The sequence below is a fragment of the Pezoporus flaviventris genome, unplaced genomic scaffold, assembly GCF_033815535.1.
Source record: "Pezoporus flaviventris isolate CSIRO_AGI_PZ_B2104156 unplaced genomic scaffold, CSIRO_AGI_Pfla_v1 ptg000002l, whole genome shotgun sequence".
NCBI lineage: Eukaryota > Metazoa > Chordata > Aves > Psittaciformes > Psittacidae > Pezoporus > Pezoporus flaviventris.
Window position 1 is genome coordinate 64,580,833 of NW_026892550.1, and position 19,875 is coordinate 64,600,707.

The 19,875-nt window shown below is 39.5% G+C and overlaps 1 protein-coding gene across 2 annotated transcripts in view; it reads left to right on the forward strand.

Annotated features, from left to right (window-relative positions):
* Positions 1–19,875, forward strand: part of SLC7A11 (solute carrier family 7 member 11) — a 67,323-nt gene that overhangs the window by 27,247 nt on the left and 20,201 nt on the right. For both annotated transcript variants that reach the window (XM_061442320.1, XM_061442316.1), the window contains one exon: positions 414–458. In XM_061442320.1, the coding sequence (XP_061298304.1) occupies positions 414–458 (45 nt within the window). The remainder of the gene's footprint in view (positions 1–413; positions 459–19,875) is intronic.

Consider the following 19,875-nt stretch of genomic DNA (forward strand, 5'->3'; position numbering starts at 1 on the left):
AAGTCCTTGCTGAGTACCTTGCTGAGAATTTTTGCCAATACAACCTGAAACTGTACAAGGCTACAACCACAAATGGAATATGATGCTTTAGGGTATGTGTGTGCATTTGTGTATAAGATTAGGGTAAACCGTAATATGCCTAGTATGCCAGGGGAAAAAAATAATTCCACACTGACACTGGAGAGCTTTTGTCTTTTTTTCTACTTTGTTATCTTTTCTAAGAATTCCCTTCCTGGGCATGGGGCTGAGGGAACGTGAAATCTCACACTCTCCTTAACCCAAATCATGGGTCTGCAAAGTCGTCTATAATTGACAGTGGTGTTTAACTAGAGGCATCTTCTTGATTCTTTGGGAAAGAAATACAGAATCAAATCTACCAAGCCCTTCTAATAGCTTTTATAATTCTTTTCTAGGTTTTACCTCAATTTTGTTACTGAAGAAGTGGAAAACCCTGAGAAGTATGTACCTAATGTTTTTCTTGACTTTTGAGAAATGGTTGTAAATTTAAAATGCTTATGAAATCACTGATCTTCAGAAATTCTGCATTCTGGTCAAGTTGCTTGATTTCCAGCAGATCTGCTATCCATTTGAATTGCAACTGCTTGAAGATTTGCTATTTTCGGCCTGTCATGACCTTGTTATGTATTCTGCTTTTATGTGCACAGAAAGCAGAAAACTAAGTAGATCTCCAGGGCTCTGATTCACCCCCTCAGGATACAAGTAACTATCAGTGGCTCCTTTCAGTGGAAGTTACTGGTATCCTGTCAGGGAAATCTTGCTCAAGAAACTTATCTCCTGCAATATTTGGCAGTTTTGCTATGTTTAAATATTAATCAAATACTTAGCTCTACTTGTTTTAAGTGTCTCAGAGTTGCAGGATCTTGAATACATGTAGCACAGCATCTAATCCAATTAAGCGAAGAGGGAATATTGGTGGGAGTTTGTTTCAAAGCAGGGACAAATACACTCCCAGTGTCTGTCTGTAAAATATGGCAAGAAAAGCTGTCCTGTTAGGGAGAGTTAGATTTAGCAGATCTATTTTAGTAGATATGTTTTCATACAGAGAGCCAGTAATAATATTAACCTTCTCTAGAAATTATATAAAATACTCTTTGTCAAGTCAAATTATGTTCTTTGAGGAAATTAACAATGTACTTGATTAAAAATTAATGGGTAGACGACATTTTCTTAGGTGTTTAAAATAAGATGCCTGACTGGGTACCAAAGAACTTACTGTTTAAAAACACCCAAGCACTGTACATGCAGAGAATATGAAGCTACGTATCTGAGACATCTAAAGAAAAATAGGGAGCATGCAGGAGTTTTTTAGCTGGTTTCTTCAAAGTCTGAACCAAGCCCAGTGCTGTTCGGTGTTTTCTTCAGAGACCTGAAAATAATTATAAAGACATTGGTGATTAAACATGTGGATGGCAGAAAGACTGGCAGATTGCTATTGTTTCATTGCCTTTGAGAGGGCTTGGGTGTTAACATGCTCTTTAATGTGATCAGGATATGTATACAGAGGTATTTATGACTGGAAGCTGAAACCAGACAAATGGAGGTAGATACGACATTAATATTTAACACTGTGTTTAGTAATCATTAACACAGATACCTGTGTACAGTTGAGATTTTTGTTGGTAATCTTCAGAAAGAACACCTTTTTAGGAGCTGTGCTTTAGTAAAACACAAGTAATTTGCCTCAGTGGTGAGCAGCTGGCTAATGCTTCCTAGGCCTGGGACTTTTTTATTTTATTTTATTTTATTTAATTTAATTTTATTTTATTTTATTTTATTTTATTTTATTTTATTTTATTTTATTTTATTTTATTTATTTTATTTTTTCTTTTAAGAAATCTTTGTACGGTAAATGGACTTAGAAGGAAATATGAAACTAAGTAAAGGAGTTAAGTGATTCTGGTCCAAGTCTTCTACTGCTTCAGGAAATTCTGCAGAGATGGGCTAGGAGCCAAAGACTTGGTGATGTGATCAAAAGTATTTGCTAGAAGCAATATAATTTGTAAATTATCATGTGGTTACCATTAATACTATGTAATATTATTAAATGTGCACATGCCTACCACCCCTTGGGACTTTTCATACACTGATGTGTCTCTGCAGTCCCCTTAACTGTATGACAATTAAGTGAAATTATTGGTAATATTTATTACAGCTATTGTGGTTTATGCTGACTTTTTGTCTTGCGGTTTAAGTTGTATTTTTGAATGTTTTGTGCCCTCTGCTGTGTAGGACAAAGAGGCATAGTTCCTCTTTTTGTATGTTTTTAACTAAGCACCCACTGAAGCATGTTGTATCACAGCTAAGAAAAGTGATATGGATTAGATTTTGGGGTTTTCTTCATTGCATCTGGGATGTGAAGTAGGAAGACACTGTCTTTTCTGCCTACCATCTAGGGAGAGCTTCTCTGCTCTCCCGGTTACCTTAGATTGCTGCTGAAGTTAATTATGTTGCTAGTGAGGATGCAGGACTACAAGCCACATAGCCTGTCTGGTTCAGGGTATCCCAGGATGGCTCTGGAAAAAAACCCTCAATGTTACTTGTGCAGTGTTGTGGCAAAGCTATTATAGCTTCACTTCATCACTCTTTGTCCCGGGGTTGCAATTTGAGATGATAAGGGAAGATGCCCAGGTTTTACAGCAGCGTGCCTGGGATCACAATCCAAGTAAAGGCATAAATATATAGTAGAAGAAGTTGAGATTTCAAACATTGCTAAATAAGTAGCCGCTGATAGCAGGGCAACTGGATTGCTACCAGCTGGGCTGGTGGAGACTTTTGCATCGCCTGTGAATAGGAATTGTGGACTCTATTAACCCAAACCAAGCAATTAAACTGAACAGTTAGAATATTGTTTTTATCCAGTTGCCAGCTGTGAATGGCTCTCTTGGAAAGACTTCCTGCTGAATAGAGACCTGTTCCACCATCATTCCTAAGCATCCAGGGCAAGGGAATATTGTAGACTAATCCCAGGGACAACTGCTTCAGTTCCTGCCAAACAGCGCAGACGTTAGATGAGCCCCTATTGTTCTGCTATTGTAGGCATTCATTAGAACTCAACTGCTTTTTCATTTTTTAATTTTTTTTTATTCATATTTTTACCAAAGATCATAGAATTTTAGGATTGTTTATGCTGAAAAAGACCTTTAAGATCATTGGCTCTAAATATTAACCCAGCACTGCCAAGACCACCACTAAACCATGTCCCCAAGTGCCAGATCTACATGTCTTTTAAATACCTCTATGGTTGGTGACTCAGCTACTTCACTGGGCAGCCTGCAATACTTCATAACCCTTTTGGTGAAGAAATCTTTCCTAATGGCCAATCTCAACCTCCCCTGGTGCAGCTTGAGGCAATTTCCTGTCTTTCATTCCTGTTGTATGCTTTATGTTAAAGGTTGCATATAGTGCTGCAGAGCTATTATGTAGCTGTTTTTAAAAGGGAAGAAGGAAGTATAAGCTTGAACTACATAGAGTCTGTAACAGCTCCAGGTGTGCAATTTGTAATGTTTGTTAGTGGTTAGGGACGCAAATTACAGTGACCGAGGTGAGCACGGTAATGCCTTCTGTACTGAGTGTGCCAATGTAAATGTTTTTCTGAGAATCAGTCACAGTTGTGTATTTCCAGATGTGTGGAAGCTTTTGGAGTAACTGACAGCTGGTACCGAGATGAATGATCAGCATCGTCCCCACATTAACCATCCTGCAGCAAACTGTCCTGGGTTCAGCAGTAGCAGTCATTTTTGTCCTTCTTAGTAGCTGGTGCAGTGCTGTGTTCACAGACTTTCAGCCTGTGAACAACGCTGATAACACCAATGTTTTTAATTGTTGCTCAGTAATGTTTACTCTGACCAAGGACTTTCCGAGTCTCATGCTCTGCCAGGGAGGAGGGGAAGCCGGGAGGAACCAGAGACAGGACACCTGATCCAAACTAGCCAAAGAGGTATTCCATACCACAGCACGTCATGCCCAGTACACAAACTGGGGCGGTTACCCGGAAGGGCTAGATCACTGCTCAGGTTGGGTTGGGTATCGGTTGGCGGGTGGTGAGCGGTTGCATTCTCTTCCCTTGTTATTTCCCTTATCATTATTATTATTGGTGGTAGCAGCAGTGATTTGTGTTATACCTTAGTTACTGGGCTGTTCTTATCTCAACCTGTGGGAGTTAGTTACATTCTTTCGATTCTCCTCCCTATCTCTCCAGGTACATGGGGAGGAAGAAGGGTGGGAGTGAGCAAAAGGCTGTGTGGTTCTGAGTTACCGGCTGGGCTTAAACCATGACACAAACACATAATGCAGTGTATTGCAAGAGTTGTGGGGAGGATAGATTCTTGGAACCATAAAATGGTTGGGTTGGAAGGGACCTGAAATATCATCTAATCTAGTTCTAACCCCTTCCACTAGCCCAGGTTGCTCAAAGCCCCATCCAGCCTGGCCTTGAATAACATGGTTGCAATAGGGGAATGGAGAAATGCTCTAGCAGAGAGAGGAGTTACAGCAGAGCTGCCAAGGACCTGCATTTGTGTAGACCTGGCTTTAAGCCCCTCTTTATGTGGTGAATCCTCGACTCCCTCTCCACTTTTGTGGTACTGTGGAGGGTGAGAGAGAGATGGGTCAGGGCCCTAGGATATATCCTTTAATGCACAGGAAGGTGAAAACATACACTTTTAGATATTAAAGTTTTTCAGATAGGGATTGCTTTGTTTGCTCTTGTGTGTTCAGCACCAAGAGAGCTTGCTAGAGTACGGTGAATGCCATTGGAAACGTAGGAGAGAAGCAGGGGAGGGGAGGAGAGATGCTCACGACCTTGCCCAGCTGAAAGCTGCCTTTGTGTTCCAGCAGAGCTGCTGTTTGTACTGGCAGAAATGGATCCTGAAAGCTGTGGGAGTCTGTGTAGGTGCAGCAGTCTGTCCAGGTGCAACAAATTGCAGATTTAGGTCTATAAATAAGATGAATACTATGGGCCTGAGGCACTGAGATAGCTAGGTGATATGAAATCCTGGAGAGACAGAGCTGAGAGTGAAAATGAGCCAAGTGAAGAGGAAGAGCCCTTTAAATTATAGAAGGGAGAATGGAAAAAGGGGTGGGGGGAGGGCGGAATCTGAAAGAGAATGCCATTATTTTTTTAACAGATTTTTGGGACTAGTGCTGAATTCTCACTTTGGAAACATCACAGTCCCTTCTTTTGTATAAAAAAAAAAAAAGGGACATTATTATGACCTCAATTATCATAAGACGTAAAAGCTGCTTCGGTCTCCTGCTAAACTCCCTTTTGATGTCTCATTTTTAAACCTGGACTCATTCTCTTTATTCCTCTTTGTGAAAGTGCTTCCTTCATACAGCATTATTAGGACCTGAAGCAACACAGTGTTGGTGTTTGTTTTACAAGGAGCTGTGGTTGCAGTGCTCAGGTGCTTTAAAGTACAATCTTTTTGAAAAAGAGTCTGAAATGATTTTAGTATTAAGAATATGTGGAACAAAGTTGAAGTGCAACAAATTTCTTTTACTTTTGAAAATTATGCTTTGTGCATGTATGCTGGGTCATTAGTGATTGCTGTTTGAAATATTTCTTGAGGTCCTTTCCAGACCTAACCATTCTATGATTCCATGAAAAATCCTTGAAGCAAAATTTCACCAAAATAACCTCATACAGCCACATCACATGCAGCTTTGATCTTTTTGATTTTTCTTACATTATAAGGATCAGCCCTACTTAAACTGAGGTTGTATTTTATTGTCTAAATAAGTGAATGAAGGAACTGATGGGTCTCTGAGAGAGAATTTGTCACCTGAAAATTGACAGGAGCTGTGTTGCCTGGAGCAGTAAATTTAGTGGACTGAAAATCAAGCACGTTGAACTTTCAAACTCATTTCTTATACATAGTATTTGAGCTCATCTGTATTCTCAAGCATCCACTCTGTACTCTCAAGACAATGTTTTTTCAATAAAGATGCTAAAAGCAGCTCATGCCCAAACAGTACTTCCCTCCTCCTTTCCCAGGAAAAGCAGAGCAGAGCCTAGGATCAGTGCTCAAGTTTGTCAGGAATTTCAGTGGACTCCATATGAGAAAATAACACAGGAATGTTTTTACATTACAGCAATGTCTTCAGAGCCTTGTCAAAATTAGGGCCAGACTGCCTTGGATGCTGGCCAAAAGGAATCCTACTTTAAAAAAACTATGTTCCTCATCCTCAGGATGAGCAGATGATGAACCCAAACATTTCACCTAAAGATTAGGCTCTTGTTGGAAGAGAAAGAAAATATTATTTCACTTTAAGGGAAAGGAGACTAAGACTTGAACTCGATAATGACATCACGGCAGTCTGTGATCAAGTGGGCAGCTAGGTGTATTGATTCACAGTCCTTTAACTCAGTCATATTATTTCTTTGGCAGTGCAAGTTTTTGTTAGTGTTGCTGAACTTAGGAAATATTTTTCCTTTAGTGGTCTTCCATTTCAGTTCTACAAAATGATAGATAGGAGATAATTAAAGGGCATGTTTTCTGAATATATTTTACAGCAAAAAGTTAAGATTCCTTTACAGTTGCATAGCAGTATAACTGTTATTTGGCATAATCCTTTCCTCCTTTTTTTATTTTTCCTTCTTTTTCTTTCCCTTCCCTTATTGGTTCATTTCATTCATATATATTCTGTTTCTGTTTGTAAAATAACTTTGGTTCAGCCCAGGCAATCTATCATTGTTTAAAAAGTTACACAGTGCAAAGAACGTATTATTGAGATGTATAATGTTTATAAGCCTGGTCTCAGATTGATAAATCATGTCTTGTGCTGTTGAAAAGCCACGAAATGAATTGCTTTGCTATGACCTTGGGGTCTGAGATTAGTCAGTTTGTCTATTAAATTTTTCCAGTGTTCTTCTCACTTCATTTATTCCTTCTTTTGTATGGAACTGAGAAACAGTAGATGTATAGCATGTCACCAAAGCTTGATGTCATCGGACTTTTTGTAAAATCAGGATATCAAAATGTTTGACAGAAACTGATTTTATATTGGGCTTAAATAATGTGAGTGTCCTGTCTAATTAATCTAATGTGTACCACCCATTTGTATTAATTAAAGTTTAAAGTCACACTTGGCATCTATGAGGACTGAGAGAAATATGGTATTAGTGACTTTTTTTTTTTTAAGGTTTTTATGCATTATAGTGGTGCAGATAGATGGGAGGGGAATGGTGGCTAAGACACTAAAACTCTTCCAGCTCCCTAGCTTTTTAAGATTATACGATTTTGGCACTTCACATTAGGATGCATCCCTCCACTCCCTTCCAGTATCAATCAGAAAGTTGTATTGCACTGTTTCTCACTTACCAGTCTAGACCCTACTCATTCCCAGTAATCATAACAATGAAAAATATTTTTTATGCTAATTAGGAGAATGGAAGCCTTTGCCTTTTCTGCCTTTTCTGCCTCCTTGTTATTTTTTTGTTATTTTAGAATTTAATAGCAAACTATTCTAAAGAGGAACATTAATGTTGATATTTATTATCTTGGGCATCAGAAAAGGAATAAAGTCAGAAGTTTATCTCCCTGCAGTGATGCTGTCAATCATTTCAAACACACCTCATCACTGCTTTTTATTCAGGAAAGACAGATGATGTAGTTGAAGCAATGAACAGGGACTCGGGAAAACTGGCTCAGGCACAAACTTGCTGTGAAAATGGAGGGCAGATTACTTCATCTTTTCTCCTTGTGTTTCCCTTTCTCTGCTCCCCTTCTTTTGTCTGTTCACTTTATGGAGTGGGAGGTGTCACCTCCTGGCTTCCCTTTTGAGGTATTTATGTCCTTCTAAGGTCAGGGGCAAGCCATGGGCTATGGGGAACCAAAAAGGAGTTTATTTGGATTTAAAAATCTACACAACTATTACTTAAACTGTAGCCTTTAGCAGATTTATCAAACCCTAGGTGTAGGTTCTGTAGGTCCTGTAAAGTCTCGTATGGTATCAGTGGAACAAGGAAGCGTGTGTAGGTGCCTACACAAGTAACTAGCACCTGGGGGTGTTCCCCATGGGATTGTAGTCTAGTTTTTAAATAAACTTTGGACAAGCTTTTCTTACAAAAAAGGTGGGCATAAGTACAGTTTCTTCCTTTCAAGTGTAACACTGGATGCAGGTGTCCCACCTAGATGTAAGCAAAATATGTTTGGTACCTGGAGTTTGAAATCTTTCTTACATTATTCTGTTTCACGTACCTGTAAAAGATACATTTGACTCCATTTTCTTCATGTCAGGCTACGGTGCCAAATATTAAGTGCAGAAGCTACAGGATAATGTAGTGATATTTTATCTGAATACAATATAAAACGACAAATGCTAATCTGTCAAATATTTTGTAAAACCCATTTGCTCATGCAAATTCATCAGATTACCTTAAAGGGAAAGCCAGGACAGTTAGGTGAGCATCTGCTTTTTTTTTCTTCAGGATATTATTTGTGTCTTGGGTTATTATTCTATTTGAGTACTTATTCTCCATGATAGAATAAGGATGTTGTAATTACCCTCCCTCCAACTATTTTTATGTGTCACTTCAGTCAATCTTATTCTCTCTAAATTTTATTCTATCTAACAGCATAACAGGCTACCTAAATTCCCCTCAGTTATCTGCTAAGCATCCCGGAAGGTAAGGTGTCCAGACACTGGTGAATCCAACATCACTTCCCACAATTTAATTGCACCCTGTGTAAGAGGTAAAGCAATAGATTCACAATCATGTCTTCAGAACTATAAAATCCTTTCATATGGAGATGAATCTGTTAAATAGAGAAAACTAATTAATTTACTAGGCCAAATATATTTAATAAAACCAAACATGGGTTTTGCTGTTTGTAAAGTGTATGAAAAAGCATTTAATTAAGAATGTAATTCAGTAGTATTTGTGTGTGTTTGAGAGGGAGAAACAATTAGTAGCTCATAGGGGAGATGGCTCACCAGAATGAAACTGTTCTTGATAAAATGAACTTGCCTTTACTTTTGCTTTCTCACTAACCTTGTTAACTACTTACTGCTTAAATGCCCCACATGGTCAACACATTCATTATAGTTTTCTATAAATGATAATTTCTGAAACGAAGCATTTCAGTCTTGAATGCATGCTTTTGGTGGGCTCAGATTTCTGAAATCTCAGTATAGAAACTGATATTTTGCTCTTCATGAATTATTTGTTTATTTTAATTAAAGGATGTTGCTTCTTCTCGTGTTGCAAGCTAAACACTCTCTTATGAGTGGGATAAAAATATTCTGAGTTGCTTTGCTCTTATATATATATATATATTTCACTAAAACTCCTAGTTTGGGAGACTTTAATCATCCTATAGTTCGGTATACAGGAGTCTCCCAGACTGTGTCACTTGAAGACCATGAGTACAAAATCAGGGTCAGAATTGCTTGATGGAGTATTATGTGGGAGGCAGCACAGGCATTAGCTGTGACATGATACGCTTCCTAGATATAACTTGTTGGTAGGAAATAATAATTATTACTTTATCTTGCACCTGACCTCAGCTAATTTTTGGTGATAGTTTGAGTCAACTTGGATTCAAAACCAATTACAAAGCTGGGGAGAAGTATTGAAAATAAAAGTATGATCTTATCTTGGACACAATAGTACTGCAGTCAGATTTTCTTGCAATGCCTCTTAATTCCTACTGGAGATGCTGGTCAATCCATAAGGGATAATATGCTTTTATATAAAGCCAACAGACTTCCTTCAGGGCATATTGCTTTTGCTGCTGCACTGTCCTGCATGTCAGTGACTGGACCTTTTAGAGACACAGGTAAAATGATCTTGAAGGAAAAGTCTGTGCTGGAGCAGCAGGCACTGAGGCAAGTCCAGTTCTCTTTCTTTCTCCCCTTTTCATTCCACCCCCCATGAGACATGCTGTAAATGCTATAAATGCTCTAACCTTGACAATCTGTTTAAGATGTGAGACATGCAAATGTTTCAGGGGCTGCAACTTACTTGTGAGCCATACTTGGGGCCTGTCTGTGGTAGGATTTGGTGAGAGTCACTGAATCGACAAAAGATTTGCAACCAGCTGGAGTGAAGAAAAGAAACTGCAATTTTAACAGGGTTAGCAGCTTGAGTTAAAACAGGGAAAATAATAGGGTTGAATTTGAATCAGTAACTTAAATTAAAATCCAGGTAGCTGGATTTGGACCTGCAATTTTTGAGAGTTCCAGCATACTAGCTACCATACATAGTATCTCACAATTACCTGAGGATGCAGATTCATTCCTTGAGTTCTTGTTTTTCCTGTTACAGGCTGTTTATCCTACCAAACCGGGAAGTCCCTTGCCCTGTGGGTGCAGTGTGCCCTCCTCAAAAGCAGTGCTGTGTCATAAGAGGGAGGAAACAGAGAGCACAGCTGTAAAACATGGTGTACCATGTAGTCTGAGTCTGGAATGATCCAGATGTATGCAGAAAGACACTCTGTAAACCTAAATCCCCTGCCTTGCCTTTGACACATGCATTTCATGTCTAAGCAGTGCTTTGAATTCACCAGAGCAATATATGCAGACAGCAGAGGGGCTGGGAAGATGACTTGCTGCATGAATTCACCTGTCATCTGGAATGGGGATCTCAGAGAGCAAAGGCTTCACTGCAGGGATAACTAAAAGGCTGCAGATTTCGTTGGGCACTCCTTGTCTTCCTTACCTCTGCAGTCAGTCAGAGATAGTGGCTGTATTGTTGTGTGTGCGTACTGCTTTCCAGAGCTTGCATGCTTTCCTTAAGCATGTAATTAGGGACTGACCTAACAGATACCTTTACAGTCTATACGTTCAGGAATGTGTACACGGCATGCATTCAACATATGCTATTATTACTTTTTCCTTTTCTCTTGCGCAGTTTCATGTTTAGTTTTTGCTTTATCTACACCCCATGTTTTTTTGGTGTTTATAACAGTGCCGAGTCCTGTGGAGCAATTCCACACCAGGAGAGACAGAGAGATGACCCTCTGGTGCAGCTTTCAGACAGCAGAACCTTGTCATTGGCAGCTGCTTTCTAAACATCAAGTTAGCATTTGAATTGGTTCAGCTGACCTCCAATCTTCCTGTCTCCTACTCCACTTTATAATCCTTCTATTTTAATGTAAAAAAAAAAAAGAGAAAAAACCAGTGATTGTTCTGTTTAGCAATTGATTGAAGTGAAGAGCTACATGTTTAAACTGATATGCCAGTCAATATGTATAAATTAGAAAAGAGGCTGGTGTAATCTATAGAGTCTGTAAAGGTTTCAAAGATGTACCTTGATCATTAATTAAGACAATAAGGATGCCTCATAAAATTACAGTTGAGGAGACTAATAATGAAGAAAGGCAAGGTCACTTGTTTAATTACCTTTTAGAACATTTATATTCATTTATAAAATGCTTCTACTGGCACAAAACTTGAGCTGATGGCCATGGAAACATTTAGGACTAGGAAATGCAGACTTCATACCTAAGCTTTAAGGTAAAAAAAAAAAACACCAAACCCATCAAAAGTGTAGTTGTATTTTTCTGTCTAATCTCTGTTTGATTTTGATATTGTAGTATGATTTACTATTTCATACAGTTAAAGTTAACTTATAGCACATGTGGTTTGGGTGTTCAGGAAGAGTTATCAGAAAAATGGAAGAACAGAAATGAATGCTGTAGATGCAGGGTTAAATCAGTATCACTGTGCTGGGTTTTAGCTATGGATATGTGTATTAAAATAAATACTGCTATTGTTATTCTTTTTCCCCTAATTGTCTGATATAGGATCTGATTTCAATTCCTTTTATTTCTCAAGAATGTAATAAAGATATTGCAGAAACGTTAGTACAGAAATCAGGAAAATACTCACCCACCTGAAAAATCAAAGGTATTCAGCATAGCTGGAGAATGGAAGGAGAAAGAAAGGGAAAAGATAAATTGTAAAGGCAAAGGCCATAATGCCACACTGATATGTCAGGACACAGGGTTAGTAGTGGTTCTGTTCCTGTGTAACAGTGTTCGTATGTGTGCTCTTAGGAGGGTGAGGCAGAATGTGAGATGGTCTCCCTGCTGAGGCAGCACCTACATTAAGGCAATACTTCAGAAGCCATTGCTTTGATATGTTTGTTTCTGTTTATGTAGACCCTGTGGTTTAAGATAAAAAGCCCAACCTGAAATGAAAATGAGTGCACTAAATCTGTCAATTCTGGAGACACTTGAAACTTTTTGAGGATTATTTATAGTTTCGAAAACATCATCTGGGTGGGCTCCCACCAAAGGAGAGGTGTCTGCTGGATGGGAGAGGTTCCTGTGTGCTGCCTGATGGGATGAGTGGACAAGCAAGTGCCTGGGCTGCCATGATGTGTAAGCTTATTTTTTCTGATCCAAGAGTACTGGAGAAAGGAGCCCAGGCTAATCGCTTCTTCAGGGGATGAGCATATTTTAATACTTTGATTTTTACAAGTGACTGCCTTTGTTAATTTGACACAGATGATGTAGGGTGTTGTGACTGGGTGGGGGTAAAGCTGTTGTGTGGAACATACACAGAAGAGGCAAATATCTACACGGAAGTGGACACTTGAGAGTCAAACCCTCAATCAGGTTTTTCATCCTCTGCCAACACTGTGGCACCTCTTTCGAGGAAGCAAAGTTCAGGGAACTCAACTGGAGCTTCCTGCCCTTCCTCCTCCACACTGGCGGAGGTGTCTCCCCAGAGTGCCTCAAGTGCTCCAGGTTTGCAGGAGCTGGCTGGCTGCCTTGCAGTACCTCTGGCTCAGAGTTTCATGGAGCTTTGGTGACTCTGAGGTGTAAGGATGTGATAAGCCACATGCTGGCTCTGGCTGTCGCTGTGGTGGATGTTTAATTTGTGTTGTGCCACCGTTGCTAGAGAGCAGGTCTCTCCTCTCCAGCCTTTGTGACCTGTGTGCTTGCTGATGTGATAACCTGCTGAGTGCAAGGTGTGTTTGCTTTGTTTGCTTCTTTTTCCTTTTCTTTTTTGTTTGTTTATATGAATCATTGTTACTCTGCATCAGCCCTGCTAAAGAAGTAGAACAAACGTTTATTCACAGTGTCCCTGGGGTAGCTGGCAAAATCCTAATCTGTTTTACCAGCAGGCTAATGTAATGTAATGACAAAACTATGTAACCTTCGGAGTTTCCACTGCCCTGTGTTTTCCTTCATCTTCACCTCCATAAATACATGCCAGACTATTTTAACATCCTTTTCTCTCACATAAAGTGACATAGCAGCACCTGTGCAGAAGGATGACAGTATCCTCTTTATAGAGTCACAGAACCACAGAATGGTTAAGGTTGGAAAGACCTTAAGATAATTCAGTTCCAACCCTGCTGCCATGGGCAGGGACACCTCACACTAAACCAGGTTGCTCAAAGCTCTGTCTAACCTGGACTTGAACACTGCCAAGGATGGGGCAGCCACAGCTTCTCTGGGCAACCTGTGCCAGTGCCTCAGCACTCTCACAGTAAAGAACTTCTTATATCTAACCTAAGTCTCCCCTGTTTAAGTTTGATCCCATTGCCTCTTGTCCTATCACTGCAGTCCCTGATGAAGAGTTCTTCTCCAGCATCCTTGTAGGCCCCCTTCAGATATTGGAAGGCTGCTATGAGGTCTGCATGCAGCCTTCTCAAGGCTGAACAGCCCAAATTTTCTTAGCCTTTAAGGGAACCCTGAGCTGCTCAACAGAACATCCACTGCAGGAATAAAAGTCTCTTGCAAGACTGATGTACAGCTAATGCTCCAGAGCTGCAAATCATGCTGCATTTTACTGGAGAGATCATGGGTCTCCCAGGGCTAAGCTAGCTCTTCTCTTGTCTGCAGTGAAGGTCCCAGGCTCTCAGATTTTTTCATTCTTTTTGGTGGTCCGTAAGCAGGTCACTTGACTGAATTTACTGGAAAGGCGGTGAGGCAGCAGAGCATTGATGGCAGGTAGAAAAGTGACTGAACTTACTAAATCAATTAGAACTAGATGAGGAAAAAAAAAAAAAAATCGAATTGTCCAAATAGGGATCGGATAAAGCTGTATCTATGCACTTAACGTCAGCCACAGCGCTGAGTCCTTTGTGCCAAACATACCTGGCCAAGTCAGCAAACATTTTGTCTACATAAGAATTACTGGATCAAGAAGGGTTTTTTCGTTTAACTATGACATATTGCCTTTTTGTATGCTAACGAAATACCTAAAACCTCTGATTGTGCTGGCTGATAACCACTATCACAGTGCTTTGGGTTAACAACTGGGTAATGTGGCAAAGTGTATGTCAAAGTGATGTTGGTCAGAGCTTGGCTTTTGACACAGAGCACAGTCCCTGTGGCTCCTCCATGGCCTCCACATTTATCATCTTGGGCCTTGTGTGAAAGAAAGCAAGTGTGATTTATATGATTTTTGGTGTTGATCTTGGTCTGCAGTGGAGGCAAACCTCTCCTGGGTTTTCCCCTTCCCACTATAAAATGGAAGCCTGGTTTCCTCTGATGCTGTCCTTCTTATTTACCAATTGCGTTGGCCACTGGGGAGACAATCTGAGTACTCGCCTTAATGTTTTTGTCTGAGGTTTAAATCTGCGTTTCAAAGAACTGAAAAATCTCTGACCTGATAACACTGAAATCTCACTGTAAAACCCACCAGTTGCAAAGAAATTCCTCATGAAATTGCACAGGTGTAGAGCAGTCTGCTCATGGGTACTTTCAGTGTCAGTTACATCCTCTGCATAGAAAAAAGGGGAGTCTTTCAGCTGTTATTCCTGTTAATTGTAAAAGCAAGCCAACACACTCCCTATGGGTAGCTACCTATGGCAGGGACTGCTAGTTTAATTCACAGCATGATGTTCTGATCTGTACAGTGGTGCATCCTGGTGGCAGAAGAGAATGAGCTTCTTTGTGCCCCTTTTGTTTCATTTCCCATTTAATGATGAGTCTCAAAACTGTTAGGGTGCTAAGCCGGTATTAGGTGAGAGTGGTGTTATACTGGAAACTATAGCAACATCTTGCATGTCATTAGCAGTAACTCTTTTATTAGAGCATCATCTAAATGTACTATAGGCTGATGCTGGCAACTAACTGACAGAGAAAGTAAGATAGCTTCTTTTACTGGTATAAAAAACAGATGTGAGCATAAACCAAAGGAATGAAATACTAAAATTGCAAGGGTGGTATGTTCTTTGTTGTACTTACGTGCATCAGACTGGAGTTTTACAACTGCACAGTTATTGACATGTGCCATGTCATCAAGAGTACTTATCCTTTAGAACAGCATCATCAAAATATCAGTAGCAATGGTATTATCATATGCAATAAAAGGAATATAATCCACCTGGTTCAGGTAGCAGAATAACTTACTTAACTTTGATATGGTCTTGGTGGATGGGACATTCAATGGGGTTGTCATCTTTGATTGTTCCGCTTCAATAAGTAGTGAAAAAGCTGGCTTGTATTTAAGATATGTAATAGTTGTATCAAAACAAGACAATTCAGCTTTGTGTATCTTTCCTGTGGATGACATACCCCATTCTGTGTGATCACAGAATTGCCATCAGAGGAGGCTCTAGGTTGTTTGTAGTCAGTGAGTGCTCAGATTCCTATTCCCCTGCACACTCGTTCCTTACGTGTAGCTGTTTTATGTGTGTGCTTAATGGTGTACTGATGTTCTGCAAGCAGGTCTCTTACAGTGCTACTTATACTTTGATATTTGGCTGTGAGTATGTTGGAATTTTAAATGCACAGTGACAGTGATACTTTATTTAAGAAAATAATATTTTTAACTAACAACCTATAAGGGTTTTCAATCATTTAAATTACAGTACAGCCTACATTCATAAACTGTAAACTAAGGGGATTTATATATGATTATAATGGCTCCAGAGGAGTTGTGAAGTGAATAATCTGCATTTTACAAGTTGCACTGCTGAGGTCTATTATGTCAATCCTCATTCACATGTAACAGTTGTTTGTGAGCAAGTACTGTTATTTGCATCTTCACCCTGTCATTATGTTTAGTTCATGGTAAAAAAATTGACTATATAATAACACTATTTAATTTTTTTGAAGTATGGTGGAATGAAATTTCCCTTAGAAGTCTAGTTTCGATATCATCATTTTAAGAGTTCTAACAGTGATGGAGAGACCTCCTCCATAGATCATGAGAATGAACAGAGAATAAGAGCAACCTAGTATGACAAGAAGTTTAGCTTCTGTGCGGGTTATTTTAGAGAAAAGAAAAATTAGATTCATCCTACAGTGAAGGAATGACAGGTGCTTCTGATTTTCATATCTTTTTATTACAGCAAAAAACCTGCTGCTAAGAAAAAAACAGAAGAAAATAAATATTCATCCACAAAGAGCATAGAAGACCATGCAATTCCTTTTAATTGGGCAAAACACCATTAGATGATGAGCTTCTTATGGTTCTAAGGAAAAAATATTTCTATAGATATGAAAAATAAGCAGAATCCCTTTAGGAGTCTTGATTGGTGCTTGTGAAGGTCATGAGGAGAATTTTTTTCTTAGTTGCAGATTATCCCAGACACAAGTGGGTCCCAGCTCTAGTCCACCTGGGCATGATGTTGACCGTTGTCATAGTCGGGATGCTGTCCTAGAGTAGCTACCCTGGAGTTCAATGAATTCCATATTTTTATTACTCTTAAGAAAGTAATTTTTCCCACAGTGGCCCAAATCCTGCCATCTGCTTTGTGCTTATTCTGGTTACTGAAACAAGCCCTTGCAAGCTTGCTTTTGCTAAACTAACACATAAACTTGTCCTGTTCTACAGAGCTTGTGTTTTCTCTAGGCTTGCTTTCAAATGCAGATGTCAGGGAGGGTGGTACTGGACTGTGTGCTATAGAGTGCCAGAATGTAGGGCTTTTCAATAGCACCAATATATGGGTTTTAATGTGTTGATTTTGAGTCAGAATAAGAGATGATGCAGTAAATTTTGTGTAAACCATGATTATCACTTTCATTTTATGATTGCAGCATGGAAGAGTAGTGCAACGTGGACAGAGGGTACACTGAGCGGTGTGCCATTGCAAAGATAAGTCATCCTTAAAATCCCAAGTCTCATTGACCATCTTGTCCAAGATTCTTGAAAAAGATGAATAATTCTGGCTATTTCATGTCACTATCCAAACTAGCAGGAGCTTGACTTGCAGAAGGGTTTCAGTACTAGTTCTCTAAGGGTTATATTTAGGATTTTTCAGGTTGGACACAAAACCACCAGCCTTTAAAAAAAAAAAAAATTAAAATTTTGAAGACTTTGTATAGTTCTTTTCATGACTTTACTTCAACACTCCCTAAAAGAAACCAGAAACCAAAAGCACAACCCCCCCTGAAATTGGATATGGTCCTTTATGCATGTGATGGTAGTTCAAGCATTACGAAGTTTTAGCAAGCAGATTTCAGCTCACTGATATTTCCTTTCTCAAAGCACTGAAGGTAATAAAAGGGGAAAAGTTCCCATTTGAGCTCCATTCAAGTGCCTCTGGTTATGACATGCTACAAAGGCATATTTCAGCTCAAACTTGGAGTTTTCTAGATTTCTGTGTCAGAACCTAGTCATTTCTTCCAGAGTTATTTCTGTGTGCTATATGGGTTGTTCCACAGCTGTAGCCAGACTGCTAGGCTGTCCTTAGCAAAAGCCTTATTTCCAAGGTTTCTGCTGAGAACTCTTTTTCTGACAGACAGCCCTCTTCATGGCAGTGCAGTATTGTTAAGACATCTCCTTTTAATTTCATTTAAAGCCTTTTATATATTTTAAAATACTAATGCTTCGAGGCAACCACCATTACCATTTTTCTCATTCTGAATTCCTTCAGAAGAAGAGTCTTTCTTAGTAAATGATATTTCAGTTTCCATGGAGCTCCTTATTATAAGTAGCTGCTCTTTTCATCACCGAATGGTGCAATTTTCATTCACGCTGAAATATCAGTGATAACATACAGCAACAAATTGTTCCTTTATGATCCTTTGCATTGTGGAAATTCTCTTGTTCAAAATTAAATGTCAAGGAATTTAACAAGTATAAGAAACCCGACTCCTTTCATGCACACACACAGAGACACAGGCTCCTGCCTTCATCCCTTTATGCACCTAAGAATATGTCTTCTCTTGATACCGTAAAGAATCATTAATATGCTACCAGCAGTGCTTCCTAAGAAGTTCAGCTGTGGGGCTGTACCCTCCTGTGCCCTCCACCAGAGCTGAGTGAGGTGTTCTGTATTCACGCTTCTTGTTCCCAGGCTCCAAAGTTGAGCAGCTCGTTTTTGGAATGATAGCAGCCTCTCCAGCCTGATCTCTTGCATTACTCAAAAGTGTCGCTTAGCCATATAGGCAAAAATAGCAAATAAATAAAGGGAGGATGTCAAAAGGCTGATGTTGGGTAAAAGCATGCAAGTTATTCTTCAGACCCAGGAGTGACAATAGATTTGCATTTGAATCCTCTGAATTTAGATTGTGCTGCATTTTAAAAGCAAGCTTTTGTTAAAGAATGTGGCAGACACTTTTTAAGTTACTGGTCCAGCCTAAACCACACCTTTATTGCAATGCCCTACACAAATGAGCATCTTTATCTGAACATCTTTACTGTCAATTCAGGTTCTGAAGTGCTAAACGCAGATCTTTTGCTACAGATCCTGCTCAGCTGCTGCCTATATTTCCAGGCACCTGGCTGTTCCCCAGTTAAACCTCTTAAACTGTCTGATAATAAGCATACTGGAGCTCCCCGGGGCAAGCTCAGCTGCAGGCAGGGGTGGCTAGGCTTGACTATTTCCATGGGAAAGGAAAGCCAGCTTAGGTCCTTGGGACCTTTAGGTCCTGGGGAGGAATGTGGCTTGGGGACAAATTACAGTGCAAAATTAAAGCCAGGTTTGATTATATGTCTTTGGGTAATGGTCATAAACTTTGTACAATTATTTTGAAGTGAGGTAATGTTGAATATTGGCACTTGATGGACATATGGAAGTGGTTTATCAAAGACTTGACTGAGAAGTCACAGGGGATAATTTATATCTTATGATTCAAGTCTGTGTTCTATTTCTTTTTTAAAGAGCTATTTTTAAAAATTAGGCCCCCATTTAATTTGCATTTCATATTTTTCCAGCAGCTATGTGTGTTGCCTCTTGTGCTCGCTCTCTGGCTCCTAACAATGCTCACATGCTTGCTGTACAAGAAATATGCATGGTCAAGCAGAGACAGAGTGAGTAACACAGTGTTGTGACCTTGAAAATCCTTTGTGGATTTAGCTACCATCTTTAGTGTTTGTTCTGTTGGCTTAGTTTTCCTTGGGAAAGCCAGGAATGCTCTGCACTCCATGTGAAAAGATTCAGGATCCTGCTTGAACATAAGAGATCTCTCTAGCTGGTAGTCCAAGTTTCAGAGGAATCCATCCTGCTCTTTGAAGAAAGGTGTTTCAGAAAAAGCATTGGCTTCACAAGTTGGGGCTTGGGCTATGACGTAAATGATACGGCACTGGGGAGATCTGTCTTGCCAACTTGACTTGGTACACGATGTGAATGCAACCAGGTTTAAATCTCTATTAAATTAAAGAAAATTGCACCTTGTGAGCATAACAATTATTCTCAGTCTCTCAAAGCTGTTGACAGAACTACTTCTGCTTGAGACTTCAGCTGGGAGGATTTGCCTAGAAGGAGAAAGTTTTAGACTAGAGGTAATCAGAAAATGCAAGAAATTTACTCTAAGATTTTTATTCACTGAAGTTAAAACTTCTGATGAAAAGCTTGACCCATTTCAGTGTGGCATTTCTTAGGAAAAAAATTTTAGAATCAAGACGTAAATCTTGTCCAACTGGTAAAGCCTTCAGAATGGCCAATTGCTTAAAATCCATAGCATTATATGTGTTCCAATACATTTTTATTTTTATTTT